The sequence below is a fragment of the Caretta caretta genome, chromosome 5 (genome assembly GCF_965140235.1).
Source record: "Caretta caretta isolate rCarCar2 chromosome 5, rCarCar1.hap1, whole genome shotgun sequence".
NCBI classification, from domain to species: Eukaryota; Metazoa; Chordata; order Testudines; family Cheloniidae; genus Caretta; species Caretta caretta.
The window spans coordinates 39,357,038-39,373,369 of NC_134210.1; the positions used below are offsets into that span (position 1 = coordinate 39,357,038).

At 40.7% G+C, this 16,332-nt stretch overlaps 1 protein-coding gene across 4 annotated transcripts in view; it reads right to left on the reverse strand.

Annotated features, from left to right (window-relative positions):
* ERCC8 (ERCC excision repair 8, CSA ubiquitin ligase complex subunit) overlaps positions 1-16,332 on the reverse strand; it is a 52,470-nt gene that overhangs the window by 16,490 nt on the left and 19,648 nt on the right. For all 4 annotated transcript variants that reach the window (XM_048850297.2, XM_048850301.2, XM_048850298.2 and 1 more), the window contains 3 exons: positions 14,435-14,538; positions 12,009-12,133; positions 5,186-5,383 (listed from right to left, as the gene is read on the reverse strand). In XM_048850297.2, coding sequence (XP_048706254.1) covers positions 5,186-5,383; positions 12,009-12,133; positions 14,435-14,538 — 427 coding nt within the window. The remainder of the gene's footprint in view (positions 1-5,185; positions 5,384-12,008; positions 12,134-14,434; positions 14,539-16,332) is intronic.

Here is a 16,332-nt window from a genome sequence, read left to right on the forward strand (position 1 = left end):
TTTGCTCCAACCCCTCAGACAGAGACAAACACCTACAAGATCTCTATCAAGCATTCTTACAACTACAGTACCCACCTGCTGAAGCGAAGAAACAGATGGACAGAGCCAGAAGAGTTCCCAGAAGTCACCTACTACAGGACAGGCCCAACGAAGAAAACAACAGAACACCACTAGCCATCACCTTCAGCCTGCAACTAAAACCTCTCCAGCGCATCATCAAAGATCTACAACCTGTCCTGAAGGACGATCCCTCACTCTCACAGATCTTGGGAGACAGGCCAGTCCTCACTTACAGACAGCCCCCAACCTGAAGCAAATACTCACTAGTAACTACACACCAAACAACAAACAAACTAGCCCAGGAACCAATCCTTGCAACAAAGCCCGTTGCCAACTCTGTCCACATATCTATTCGAGGGACACCATCATAGGACCTAATCACATTAGCCACACCATCAGAGGCTCGTTCACCTGCACATCTACCAATGTGATATATGCCATCATGTGCCAGCAATGCTCCTCTGCCATGTACATTGGCCAAACCAGACAATCTCCACGCAAAAGAATAAATGGACACAAATCAGACGTCAAGGATTATAACATTCAAAAGCCAGTCAGAGAACATTTCAATCTCCCTGGACACTCAATTACAGACCTAAAAGTTGCAATTATTCAACAAAAAAGCTTCAAGAACAGACTCCAATGAGAAACAGCAGAACTGGAATTAATCTGCAAATTGGACACCATTAAATTAGGCTTGAATAAACGCTGGGAGTGGATGAGTCATTACATTAACTAAAAACTATTTCACCATGCTAATTTCTCCCCTACTGTTACTCACACTGTTTGAATGGGCCATCCTGATTATCACTACCAAAGTTTTTTTTCTCCTGCTGATAACAGCCCACCTTAATTGTTTGATCTCGTTAAGAGTTGGTATGGCAACCCCCATTTTTTCACGCTCTCTGTGTATATATATAGATATATCCATACCTTCCTACTGTATTTTCCACTGCATGCATCTGATGAAGTGGGCTTTAGCCCACGAAAGCTTATGTTCAAATAAATTTGTTAGTCTCTAAGGTGCCACAAGTACTCCTTGTTCTTTCTGCAGTATATTTACTGTGAACATTATAACTATTCTGTCTTGCTTTCCTGTCCAAGGATTGTATGGTTTTCAGTTAGCCTAGAGTTTACATTAAATAAAATTATATTAACACAAAACAAATAAACTTATTTGAGCTCCTGAGTCAATTAAGAGCAGAACAATATGTAGACTGCAAAGCACGGTGCACGTCTGTGGCAGAGTATAGCGTAATTCTGGGAATTCCTAACACAGAATGCACATAAACCTTGTTTAGTTTGTAATTATCTTAATTTTTCTGTACACTTACTGACTTGCCACATCAGGGCAAGTCATCAACTGCCTTTGTAAGTAGTTGTAATAGACACTTACTGTACAAAAAGAGCAAGGTCTCAGGAAGAAAGCAGCTAAATTTTTGAATGAAGTTGCAATTCTTCACACATCAGTGACTCACTTTATACTTAAGGTGCCACGTTTTTGGCACAGGTATTTTTATTAAAAGTCATGGACAGGATGTGGGCAATAAATAATAAATCCCAGATTCACTGAAACCGAAGCTGAAGCCCGAGCCCCGCTGCCTGGGGCTGAAGCTGAAGACCAAGCCCCACTGCCCAGGGCTGAATTATTGGAATATTCAAGATGTCATGGAGGTCTCATAAAATCATGGAAACTGTGACAGATTCATAACCTTATTTATACTGTTCCTTAGGTTTGCATGGTGCTTTACAGACAAGACATTGTCCCTACTTCTGACTGTGTCAGGAACTCTCAAACAATGTTTATTATCTGAACATCAGACAGTAAATGCGAAACACTGAACTCCTACAGCAGATTTCACAACCAGGCTTCCCCCTGCACAGCCTCCAAAATAATCATAGAATCATAGAACATCAGGGTTGGAAGGGACCTCAAGAGGTCATCTAGTCCAACCCCCTGCTCAAAGCAGGACCAATCCCCAACTAAATCATTCCAGCCAGTGCTTTGGCAAGCCTGACCTTAAAAATATCTAAGGAAGGAGATTCCACCACCACCCTAGGTAACGCATTCCAGTGTTTCACCACCCTCCTAGTAAAACGTTTTTCCTAATATCCAACCTAAACCTCCCCCACTGCAACTTGAGACTATTACTCCTTGTTCTGTCATCTGCTACCACTGAGAGCCATCCTCTCTAGAGCCATCCTCTCTACCAGTCTAGAGCCATCCTCTTTGGAACCTCTTTCAGGTAGTTGAAAGCAGCTATCAAATCCCCCCTCACTCTTCTCTTCCGCAGATTAAACAATCCCAGTTCTCTCCGCCTCTCCTCATAAGTCATGTGTTCCAGTCCCCTAATCATTTTTGTTGCCCTCCGCTGGACTCTTTCCAATTTTCCCACATCCTTCTTGTAGTATGGGGCCCAAAACTAGACACAGTACTCCAGATGAGGCCTCACCAATGTTGAATAGAGGGGAACGATCACGTCCCTCGATCTGCTGGCAATGCCCCTACATATACATCCCAAAATGCCACTGGCCTTCTTGGCAACAAGAGCACACTGTTGACTCATATCCAGCTTCTCGTCCACTGTAACCCCTAGGTCCTTTTCTGCAGAACTGCTGCCGAGCCATTCGGTCCCTAGTCTGTAGTGGTGCATGGGATTCTTCCGTCCTAAGTGCAGGACTCTGCACTTGTCCTTGTTGAACCTCATCACATTTCTTTTGGCCCAATCCTCCAATTTGTCTAGGGCCCTCTGTATCCTATCCCTACCCTCCAGCGTATCTACCTCTCCTCCCAGTTTAGTGTCATCTGCAAACTTGCTGAGAGTGCAATCCACACCATCCTCCAGATCATTAATGAAGATATTGAACAAAACTGGCCCCAGGACCGACCCTTGGGGCACTCCACTTGATACCGGCTGCCAACTAGACATGGAGCCATTGATCACTACCTGTTGAGCCCGACAATCTAGCCAACTTTCTATCCACCTTATAGTCCATTCATCCAGCCCATACTAACTTGCTGGCAAGAATTCTGTGGGAGACCGTGTCAAAAGCTTTGCTAAAGTCAAGGAACAACACGTCCACCGCTTTCCCCTCATCCACAGAGCCAGTTATCTCGTCATAGAAGGCAATTAGATTAGTCAGACATGACTTTCCCTTGGTGAATCCATGCTGACTGTTCCTGATCACTTTCCTCTCCTCTAAGTGCTTCAGAATTGATTCCTTGATGACCTGCTCCATGATTTTTCCAGGGACTGAGGTGAGGCTGACTGGCCTGTAGTTCCCAGGATCCTCCTTCTTCCCTTTTTTAAAGATGGGCACTAGATTAGCCTTTTTCCATAAGCCTTCATCCAACCCCTCAGTTATAATAATGGGCCAAATCCTGCTGTCCTCAATACTTCATCAGGCTAACATCTCATCAATGTTAATAGGATATTTGCTTAAGCAGAATTTGAGCCAATAGTAATATTGTACTTGTAGCATCTTTACTCCCAGTATCTCAAAGTGATATATAAATACGAATTAAGTGGCACACCATTCTTTGAAGGTAGGTATATATAACAACAACTTAAAGAAGCTATTGTAAAGCACTGTCAGATAACTATTTTAGATCTCTTTATGATGGATAAAGATGAATAGATAACTAGACAGCAAATTGGTGGCTTCCAAGGGACCAATGATCATGAAATTCATGGCCAAAGAGAGGACAAATCCCAACCAGTCATATATATATGTGGAGGTTCCGAAGGGCTAATTAAGTTTAATGATTAAAAGCCCATCCTGGTTAAGAGAGGAAGTGAAGGTAATGATTAAAAATAATATATACATAAACATATTTGAAAAGGGGAAATAAACAGAAAGCAATATAAAATTGAAAGTTATGGAGGTGTAGAACATTGATGACGGAAGCTAAAGACCTCACAGAAAAATCCATACCTGGCAGGTCTAAGGACAAGCAATTTTTAAGTGTATTAGGAACAAGTGAAATCCTAATAATGACACAGGACCACTACTAGATGGAGATGGTAGAATTGTTTATAATGATGCAGCACAGGTTGAAGTGTTCAAATAATATTTCTGTTCTGTATTTGGAAAGAAGCAGAATGATGTACTTATATTACACATAAGGATGATGAACTAATTTTCCAGTATATTAATAACTCAGGAGGATGTTAAACAATATCTACTACAGATAAATATTTTTAAATCCGCAGGCCCAGATAACTTCCATCTATGACCCCTAAAAGAACTGATGGATGAGATCTCTGGCTTGCTGATGTTAATTTTCAGTAAATCCTGGAATACTGAAGACAACTGGAAGAGTACTCAAGATGGGCCAATATTCAAAGAGGCCAAGAATGGGAAGCTATATTCTGGAAAACAGTGACTCTGAAAAGGATTTAGGAATCATACTGGACAAACAACTGAACATGAGCTTCCTGTGCAACGCTGTGGAAGAGGGCTAATGTGATTCTTGTTTAGATAAAGTGAAGTAGGGAGGTAATTTTACCTCTGTATGCAGCATTACTGAGATTTATTCTGGAACACTGCATCCAGTACTGCTGTTCCCATTTTTAAAAGGATGTTGTAATTTGGAGAGTGCAGAGAAGAGCCACAAAAATTATTTGAGGGCTGGAGAAAATATCTTTAAAAGAGAGACTTAAGGAGCAATTTGTTTGCTAATCAACAAAAAATATCAAGAGGTGAATTAACTATATTGTAAAAATAGCTGCACAAGGAGAAAATAAAAGGCACTAAAAGCTCTTTAATCTATTGGAGAAAGGCAGAACAAGCACCAATGGTTGGAAGTTACAGCCAGACAAATTAAAATTACAAAAAAAGAAAAGAAAAGAAAAAAATTTTTTTTGGACAGAGAGAATGATTAACTAGATAGCCAGTGGAATAAACTACTAAGGGGAGAGGTAGATTCTCCCTCTCTTGATGTTTATAAATCGAGATTTAACATACCCAAGTTACTTGACTCAGTATAGGAGTATCTGGATGAAATTTTATGGCCTATGTTATATAGGTCAGACTAGATGATGTGTTGATCTCTTTCTGGCCTTAAAATCTATGAACTCATTATTTTATGAACATTCTAAACTCCCTTAAGTACTTCACTTACCTGAAAATTAGGCTGAAATACACAGCAGTCAACAGTACTATAATGTCCCCTAAGCATAGTTATCAGTTCTCCTGAGTAGATTGTATAAACAGCAATGGTGCTACCATATGGTACAAATGCAAATTCTGGATCACAGCCAGTAGAGATGGTGAATTTTAGTCCTTTTCTGCTTTCATTACAGACTTTCCCATAGTTCACCTGTAGGATGCAAGATTAAGCTGTTAGCTAGTATTATACAAAGCTAATTCTTGTGGATTAAATTATTAAAACAAATTTAAAATTAAGAGTTAAATTCTCAATAAAACAATGGTTATGCAAGCACCTTGCTACTTTGGAATTTAACACAACTGTGAGCTTCCCAAATGCATACACCTTATTTTTGGGTTCCAAAGTTAATGAAAACAGCATAATGAATAGGGTAAATTGTACTGAGTGGAAGATATGAAACAATGTACTCTATTTGAAGTACAAGAGATGTAATTTCTTCTCATTCTGAACAGGTGAATGAGTTTCAACTGGGATTGATAGGTGATATGTGTTGGGCAGGAGGTGGCCCAAGATCACAAGTATGAAAGGGTACATTAGTCATGCTGATGGCATTTTCTGGTTGGTACGTGGAAGATGGTTACTAGTAAGAGCATTCGTGGGATGGTATAATGGCCAGTATTAAGACAGTTTGTGAACTTTAAATCTGGCTTTCAAACATAACATAATTTCTTCCAAAGGCCAACATCTCAGTAAGGCTATTTTACATTCAAGTATATGTCTTTTTATCCATAACTATCTCAATTATTTTTTGTTTGGGAATTTCTTATAGTTGTTTAAATTTTTGATTAACTCTCATGATGGCAATATATCAAATATTTCAAAAATAAGTCAAGTAAATGGATTTCTCTCTGACATTATAATTTGTTAGTGATTTAAAACCCAATGTTGCAATTTTAAATTAATGCATCCAGGCTCTTCGGTGTCATTGCCAATTGTAAAATCAGTTCTCTGCAAAATCACTGCTGAAAAAAAGTTCTGCACAGGCCTTCTGATACAAAACCAGTTACTTTCCGTGTGGAATTTACAAGTAATTGCTTGCACATTCCTTCAACCAGAACTATTTACCTTCCAGAAATTAAAAGCTCCACCAAGTGTGTCTGTAGACACTTCTGAAGTTGTTGAACCAGAACCATGTGGCTTATGAAGTTAATAGATTCAGACTATTCCATGGAAGATTATATATTCTGCAAGAACTATGAAGAAGTTTCTCAGGACATCAAACATATGACAGAGCTCTCAGAGATTTATATTTTCATAGTTAAATCAAAAATTTTCACTTAACCTTAAAAAACATTAATGAAAACAGCCATACAATTCTGGAATCTCAAACCAACCTATTCTACAGATGACAATATAAAGAAGATTGATTTTTTTTCCAAATGTGAAAATACTTTCCCCCTCCCCTCCATAGTCCTGTAACTCAAAAATACAAAACAAAAATCACACACAGATACACACAAAATAACTTCTCTAACCACATTTTCCCCAATGGTTCTTTTCTGGCCAGAATTCACATATGAGAATGTTAGGATATAGATATTCAGGCCTGTCTGTAAAGGCCTATACTCTAAGAATTTAGGTGTATTCTTATCACTTAGCTAGTTATAGAGGTATAAAAGAAAGAATCAAAACCACTGTCTGCCGGTGTAAGGTCCTTCTCTTACTGTGACAATCTGAGGCCCTGTACTTCGGCTAAGATCTTTGGCTAAGCAGCAGAGGCAGCCATAAGCTGGGAAGCGAAGGGTCACATCCTCACATTTCAAACTAGTCACATTGAAATAAGGTGCTATTGGGCTGTTAGGAATACAATCCTGTCCTGATAATGCCTATCGCCTCCAGAGAAAGGGAAGTGCTTAGAAGATGTAAAAGGAAACTTAGTTTGATAGCATCCTGTCTTGCAAGAACTCACTTATCAATAGCTAGGATGTGAAATCCTCATTTCTTTCAGAGTAGCAGCTGTGTTAGTCTGTATTCGCAAAAAGAAAAGGAGTACTTGTGGCACCTTAGAGACTAACAAATTTATTTGAGCATAAGCTTTCGTGAGCTACAGCTCACTTCATTGGTTTGCATCCGATGAAGTGAACTGTAGCTTATGAAAGCTTATGCTCAAATAAATTTGTTAGTCTCTAAGGTGCCACAAGTACTCCTCATTTCTTTGTTGTTCTATCACTGTAGTCCCCATTTCCCTATTGTCTGTATAATCTCTGTCTGGTTCTGTGATTGTTTCTGTCTGCCGTATAATTAATTTTGCTGGGTGTAAATTTTAAGGTGGTGGGATATAACTGGTTAAATAATCATGTTACAATATGTTAGGATTGGTTAGTTAAATTTCAGTAAAATGATTGGTTAAGGTATAGCTAAGCAAAACTCAAGTTTTACTATATAGTCTGCAGTCAATCAGGAAGTGGGTATGTGTGTGTGTTTGGGGGGAATGGGAACAGGGATGGGGGTCGGGAAATTGGAATCATGTTTTGCTAAAGGGGGAAATGGGAACAGGGACACAGGTAAGGCTCTGTGGTGTCAGAGCTGGGAAGGGGAACACTAAGGAAGGAAACTGGAATCATGCTTGCTGGAAGTTCACCCCAATAAATATCGAATTGTTTGCACCTTTGGACTTCGTGTATTGTTGCTCTCTATTCATGTGAGAAGGACCAGGGAAGTAAGTGGGTGAAGGAATAAGCCCCCAACAGAGAAATTTCAGGTTAAAAAAAATATTTCCACACTCATGGAAATGAGAGGGGAGTTGAAATCTAACTTGAATAACGAAAACATGGTCACATTCTTAACTATAATAAAGTAGCTACCATTGCTCCATAATGCAGAAGTTGAGAGCGTGGGGAAGCTAGATAAGTTAAGTCAGTGTGTGCATGGAAGCAGCCATTCGAGCCCAGCAGGCTCAGATTAAAAGGAGCTGCAGGGCCTTTGCAGGTAGCTTGCAGCTGGGACCAGAGGGACAATGAAAGGTGCTCCTCTGTAGTCCATGGAGTTCGACTGGCTACATTTGCATAAGCTGAGAGGGAGAGGACTTGAGAACTTTAACCTTAAGGCAGAGACCTTTGTGGGAAGTGGGGGGGCAGCTCCCTCCCCGCCCCCAGCTCTGCTCCGGCCCTGACCGCAGCCATGTCCCTGGGTTCTGGCCCAATCCCCAGCCTCGGCGTGGTTCCACTCCTGGCCCTGACCCCAGCCTCAGCCACACGTGGGGCTGGGAGTGGAGCCACATCTGGCTGCGGGCTGGCTACCAGTCCCCACCGCAGATCGGCTATGGCTCCTGTCATAAATATAAAGGGAAGGGTAAACCCCTTTGAAATCCCTCCTGGCCAGGGGAAAGCTCCTCTCACCTGTAAAGGGTTAAGAAGCTAAAGGTAACCTCGCTGGCACCTGACCAAAATGACCAATGAGGAGACAAGATACTTTCAAAAGCTGGGAGGAGGGAGAGAAACAAAGGGTCTGTGTGTCTGTCTATATTCTGTCTTTGCCAGGGATAGACCAGGAATGGAGTCTTAGAACTTTTAGTAAGTAATCTAGCTAGGTACGTGTTGGATTATGATTTCTTTAAATGGCTGAGAAAAGAACTGTGCTGAATAGAATAACTATTTCTGTCTGTGTATCTTTTTTGTAACTTAAGGTTTTGCCTAGAGGGGTTCTCTATGTTTTTGAATCTAATTACCCTGTAAGGTATCTACCATCCTGATTTTACAGGGGGGATTTCTTTATTTCTATTTACTTCTATTTTTATTGAAAGTCTTCTTGTAAGAAAACTGAATGCTTTTTCATTGTTCTCAGATCCAAGGGTTTGGGTCTGTGGTCACCTATGCAAATTGGTGAGGCTTTTTATCCAACATTTCCCAGGAAAGGGGGGGTGCAAGTGTTGGGAGGATTGTTCATTGTTCTTAAGATCCAAGGGTCTGGGTCTGTAGTCACCTAGGCAAATTGGTGAGGCTTTTTACCAAACCTTGTCCAGGAAGTGGGGTGCAAGGTTTTGGAAAGTATTTTGGGGGGAAAGACGCGTCCAAACAGCTCTTCCCCAGTAACCAGTATTAGTTTGGTGGTGGTAGAGGCCAATCCAAGGACAAAGGGTGGAATATTTTGTACCTTGGGGAAGTTTTGACCTACGCTGGTAAAGATAAGCTTAGGAGGTTTTTCATGCAGGTCCCCACATCTGTACCCTAGAGTTCAGAGTGGGGGAGGAACCTTGACAGCTCCGTTCCTGCCACCGCCCCCAACCACGGCTCTGCTCTCAGCCCCTCCCCCAGCTGCGGCCCCAGCCTCAGCCCCTTTACCCCTGTCTGCATGGCCCCCCAGCCTGAGTCGTGGTCCTGCTCATAGCCCAGCTCCACGGGGAAGGTCGACGGGGTAAGGGGGGCATGACCCTCAGCACCAACAGTAATCAAGGGTTAAGGCAGAAACAACCCAACAGCCCACCTCGTCATTCCCATGCATGTACACAGAAAGAGGGCTGCAAATCCTAAGTGGAAATATGTACTAATACCTACAAACTTGTGTATAAGAAAGGGCACTATGGGATAGCAGGTGGACACCATCAAGTTCTGCCTTGGAAGAAGCAGGAAATGAGGTGGTCAGTGCCACTCTGCCTTTTATTCCCTCAGATGGGAGAGCATGAAATCATGCAGGGCACAGATGCAGCCCTCAAAGGCACTGCTGGTCAAAAATTCTGATCTTGTGCACATGAGGTGCATGCACACCGTAAGTGGGATCCACACAAAGAATGGCAGAAGTGGTAAACTTTGCTTCTGCTTTTGTAATCAAAATCCCTATTCAAGAGAGCAAATACTTAGATATTCTCTGTTTTTGCATCCACCCATTTCTTTCTCAGTAAGATGGTAACCTAGTTCTATAGGCCAAACTCTCCTTGCCAACTTAAAAGGGATAAATATTTACTCAAACTCCAGAGTAATTCTTGTGGGGTGCTGTGAGGAAATGCCTCTCTCAACCTGCTCCATAACAAAATCTACGAACTGTCGAAAGCCAAAATTCACCCTCTTTCTGGAATATTGACAGTATTATCAAATAAGTTTCAGCTCTAAGCCTTCTCCTTAGTCATCGCTACGCCCAGGGCTCCTCAGTCCACTCTCTTTATATCCACTCTCTGGAGAGCCACTCCCACCTCCCTTTGGGGTATGTCTTCACAGCAGAGTTAACACTTGGGATCTTAACTCAGGTGTTGCCCCTCACCCCCTTCCCATCCATGAACAAAACCTTCTCATCTGAGTTTAGTGGTGCTTTCAGTCTGGGCTATATCACTTATATGGGGCTGTAGGCTAAAACTTGAATGAGGCTTTCATTTGGGCTGGTAACATTACCCATTTTACAATGAGGATGCAGACTAAACCACCCATCCCGCAATTCCCCACCATGTGCCCTGAAAAACAGACAAAGTTTTCCCACAATTCATTGGGAAAGAATCATAAGCAGGTCATCTTACAGTAGCACAAAGAAGCATGGGATATGCCCCCGGAAGTCTCAGCAACCCACATGCGTAAATGTAGCACGAAGGGGTAGCACCAGTAACTCAGGTATGACTTTGCAGTGTGGCTGCCCACACCCAGGCTAACCCAGATACTCAGAATCAGGTGCCTATCAATGAATGCTGGTGCTGAATTAATGCTGCAGTGAAGACATACCCTTAGAATATCTAGGTGGGGTACTGAGCCTTTTTGCATCAGAAGGAACCCACTAATCTCTTCCCAGCAAGATCAACCCCTGCCAAAAGGAAAATGCTGCCAGATTTTTACGCTCATGTTAGGGCTTATCCTGTTCCCACTGACAGGAGTTTTTTGTCATTTATTTGAATGGGAGCAGGATTTGGCCCTCAGTTTGTACTTTTGGGTAGGGACTGCCATTTATACTTATCTAAGTTCTTAATGAAATGTTTTTAGAGTGTTCCGAAACTTTAATTTTATATCACTAGAGCTGTATTTTCATTGGGACTGTATATCTAATATTCTCTAGGGAGCAGGTGCAGCAGCAGCAGTTTAAAGCAGGCACGAGAGCACTGGGGGTAGGGAGACTAGAGAGATGAAGGAATATAATCTGTATTCCTACTGAAAGGTTGTTGTGATCTGTGACACCAGGCATGAGTTGTCCCTACTGGATGACGCCGCTGCCTTGGTGCAATCTGCATGAAGGTGTCCTTTTGCTTGTAGCGGGGTGGAGATGGCCTTCAGGAATTACCTAAAAAGGCCATTCAGGATCCTCTGTGGTTGGAACCAATGAGAAGTGGCCCTCCAGTGGCTAAAAGGGTTGGGAGGGAGCACGTAGAAAACAGACTGCATAAAGAGGGCTAGATGCAGCCTACTTCTCTCAGCGGGTCTCAAACTTATTTGGAAAGAGCTATACCTACTGACAAGAGATTAATTCAGTCTCCATACTTATTCAGTTTGTGGTATGGACACCCACCCAGTGAAAAGTAGACTGAGAACCAAATTTGTTTCAGACAAGCTGCCAACAGATGTTAGTGCTTTCTGGTTACTGCCAGCCTGACTGGATTTGAGCTACTGTCACAAATGACTGGTTTTATAGTCTCATTTTCAAATGGTGGGCCATGCAGGCCTCTTAGTTACTAATTTTCACTTGACAAAATAATAGAAAATAAATTATTTTGATTAAAAATACATAGATCAACTGAGATTACGCAGCAGCGTCCAGCACGAGATTTACTTCCAAAGATAAATTATGTATCATAACTGGACCACTGGTCTATTAGTCTCTTAAAAGTAACCAAGAAATGCAACTGAAGGTCCTTTAAAAACCTTACCAATGTGTTTTCCCCACTGGAACTATTCCAGAGTCTCATCCGGTCATCTGTACCAATAGTCAGAAGATGAAGCCCATCACTTGTAAAGCATAAGCCATTAACTCTTCCATTATGAGCAGTGTTTGCTGTCAGGAAAATATGAGCCTGTTCAGTTATTTAGGGAAGATTTATTATTTTATTTTGTACACCTGTAGTACTGAATGCACTATTTAAATATTCAAACAACTTTCCACTCAAGAATATATAAATGTTTATTTCAAAGCAACAAAGGTTCTTATAAAATATATATTGTAAAACCTTTGGATTATGATGCCAAGTGATGAAGTTCCTTCTATGTTAGGTTCTATATGGTGAATGTATTATGTGCGTTTGAAAGTACTTCATTCAAAATGAGAGTAAACATACAAAAGTTTCAATGCCCTTTCCACTTTCTGCAGATATCATGATGCTCAGATGACATTACAGTAACATCAAAAATAGAGCAAAGTGCTGATGACTACCTCCAAAAAGGACCCAATCCTGAACTCTGTGTCTTTGGCAAAACATTGACTGACTTTAATGGTTGTTTTGGATGCAGAAATAATGCAGGATCTGACACTATTTTAAAGGTTTACTAGTGTTTCTGTAGACAGCTTTTCCTCCGTCTATAATAAGAATATATTTCTCTTTTGCAGCATAAAATATAAGCTCTTTGTGAACATGATGTGAAAGCTATTTGTATAATGATCTGTTCTGTAGCACCCCACTACAAAGACTGTTTACATCTACATTTTTTACATATGTAAAGAAGTCTTTTGCACACTTAGTCCCCTCCCCCAAGTTCGTAATTTGGAGCTTCCATTTTAGTTTGTTAAAACTGCTTTACTTGCTTTGCAAAATTTGTTGAAGAAATTAATGAGCTAAGTTTATTTTACAGTTCTGATCTAGTATTTCAAATGTCCCTCTTCCATTGTTGACAATTGTTCCTCAGTTCCTATTTTAAAAACACCACAAACCTAACAGTTCTCATGAAACTATATATACACACACTTCAAAATTTGTCCTTCCAGAGAGAAAAAAATAATCAAGTGGAGAGCACAGGAATTGTGTGTTTAAAAATCTCTAACATACAACAGTCATCCAAGAGAACAGATTCCCCTTCCCACCCCTGTCTTTGGCATTTCTAAAGCACCTCTCTGAGTTATTGATCTTTGTACTTTCATTAATCCATTTTAAGACAACATACACAGAAGTCCATTTGATGGGACCCAAAAGTTGTAAGCTAAATTAAAAAGAAATTCTTAGTTCTCCCAGTATGTTGTCATTTCAATAACTTTGAGTGTCAATTACATTTTTAATTCTCAAAACCAAACATTCATATTCCATATATGCAACAGAGAACATGACACAGCACAAAGCTAAACCACAGCCTACAAAACAAACTCAATGTTGTTTTATGTATAAATCCACCATCAGTATTTTCCTGAATAAAACTCTGATCCTACATGATTAACTTTACAGACTGTAATTAGTCCAATTTATGGGACTGCTCACAGTGCTTAAATTTAGGCACGAGTTAATCTTTTCAGGATTAGGATTAGACACAGTCTTTTACTTTGTCCGTTTTAAAATCAAACACCCTCTTTCGTTTCAGAAGATGCTTTATGAGATCTAAAGTTTGGTTTTGTTTGTCCAGTGTATGGAACTTGGATCCAGAATTAATCCAAATTAATTTCTGAACTACGATTTAAAGTACAGTGCTGTTCCTTTAATTTAGTTTGCTTCCCAAGTGCAGAAATTGTGTTTAGCTGCATTCGTATAAAATGTTAATAATGTTAATGTTTTAACCAGGGCATATTTAGTATATTCCAGGACCTATCCACCTTTGTTAGTATTCAAGTAATAGCATAATTTAGCATTAAGCAAAGTTAAAATTAAATTTTGAATTTTATAACTAACCTAATACATATATATGTCTTGCTTACTATAGATGAAGCTATCTAATAATAGAGAGCTCGTTAATCTAGAAGACCAAAGCATAACAAAATCCAGTGGCTGGAACTTGAAGCTAGACAGACAAACTGGAAATATGCACACATTGTTTAACAGTAAGGGTAATTAACCACTGGAACAACTTATCAAGGGGTGTGGTCAATTCTCCATTATTTGAAAACTTTAAATTCCCATTGACTTCAAACAGAGCCAAGGTTTTATCAGTATGCCTTTTAAAAAGATATGCTCTAGTTCAGCCACAAGTTACTGGGTTTAATGCAGGAGTTACCAGGTGAAATTCTATGTCTGTGTTATATAAGACATCATACTAGATGATCACAATGGTCATTTCTTCCATTAAAAACTGTGATGGTATGAAATTCAAGAATGCTTCTAGGTAAAGATGTAGCGTACCACCACCATCATATTTCCTTTATAAATATATTCTTTATTACCTGCTTCAGAAGATGCTTTTGACTTCTCCCCATTGTACTGATCAAGAGTAATCAGACATCCAGATGCTCTCCTCACATCCCAGAGTTTTACTCTACTGTCAGCACTAAGAAAAATAAATTGTATGGATTTATTGATTAGAGAAACTGCCTCCAAACATCCCCACCTTTTTCTGTCATGGGTCATAGAATCATAGAATATAAGGGTTGGAAGGGACCCCAGAAGGTCATCTAGTCCAACCCCCTGCTCGAAGCAGGACCAATTCCCAGTTAAATCATCCCAGCCAGGGCTTTGTCAAGCCTGACCTTAAAAACCTCTAAGGAAGGAGATTCTACCACCTCCCTAGGTAACGCATTCCAGTGTTTCACCACCCTCTTAGTGAAAAAGTTTTTCCTAATATCCAATCTAAACCTCCCCCACTGCAACTTGAGACCATTACTCCTCGTTCTGTCATCTGCTACCATTGAGAACAGTCTAGAGCCATCCTCTTTGGAACTACCTCTCAGGTAGTTGAAAGCAGCTATCAAATCCCCCCCTCATTCTTCTCTTCTGCAGGCGAAACAATCCCAGCTCCCTCAGCCTCTCCTCATAACTCATGTGTTCCAGACCCCTAATCATTTTTGTTGCCCTTCGCTGGACTCTCTCCAATTTATCCACATCCTTCTTGAAGTGTGGGGCCCAAAACTGGACACAGTACTCCAGATGAGGCCTCACCAATGTCGAATAGAGGGGAACGATCACGTCCCTCGATCTGCTCGCTATGCCCCTACTTATACATCCCAAAATGCCATTGGCCTTCTTGGCAACAAGGGCACACTGCTGACTCATATCCAGCTTCTCGCCCACTGTCACCCCTAGGTCCTTTTCCGCAGAACTGCTGCCTAGCCATTCGGTCCCTAGTCTGTAGCTGTGCATTGGGTTCTTCCGTCCTAAGTGCAGGACCCTGCACTTATCCTTATTGAACCTCATCAGATTTCTTTTGGCCCAATCCTCCAATTTGTCTAGGTCCTTCTGTATCCTATCCCTCCCCTCCAGCGTATCTACCACTCCTCCCAGTTTAGTATCATCCGCAAATTTGCTGAGAGTGCAATCCACACCATCCTCCAGATCATTTATGAAGATATTGAACAAAACCGGCCCCAGGACCGACCCTTGGGGCACTCCACTTGATACCGGGTCCAGTAGATGTTCCCATTTTGGGCTGCATTCTGCCCTGATTTACACCTTGTGATATCACATTCAAGCTAATGAGAATGCAGAGAGTGGATATTAAGGCAGACTTTGAGCTTCTTGCTCATCTACACAATGTTTGAAAAACTAGTACAATATTATTGTACTTGTTAATAATATTGTGTAAGTACAATAACAATAGAATGTGGTTGCAAAAATGCTAAGGAACAAGATACAAGTCTATCTAGTCCTTGGAGAAATGATATGCCCATGTAATTAAAAATAACAGCATAAAAGCAGGAAAAGATTAATTGTGTCCCTATTCTGTAAACAAGAAGATAGGTTATTTGCTTTGCTATTTTTTCCCCTTACTGTTTTCTGCTGCTAACGTTGCACACTGAATGTATGCTGAAAAGGCAGCAGTGCACCAACTGAAAGCAGCAGCTTTTCATTTTGCTTATGAATCAGTGGTATCAAGTATTTCCAACACATTTCTATTTCTGTGTAAAAATAGATTTGGAGTAATAAAGGCAGCAGCATATTTTGCCTTCATCTGAGAATATAATACACACACACTTGTTCTGGAGGAGAGACCCCAAATTGTACCCACTTTATATAATGCATATTTATGGTGACACAAAGTCTACTTGATTTCACATACACACACACACAGAGCAAAAAAAGAAAAAGAAGGCGAACACCAAAATTTAACAATAAGAAAATGTTCTGC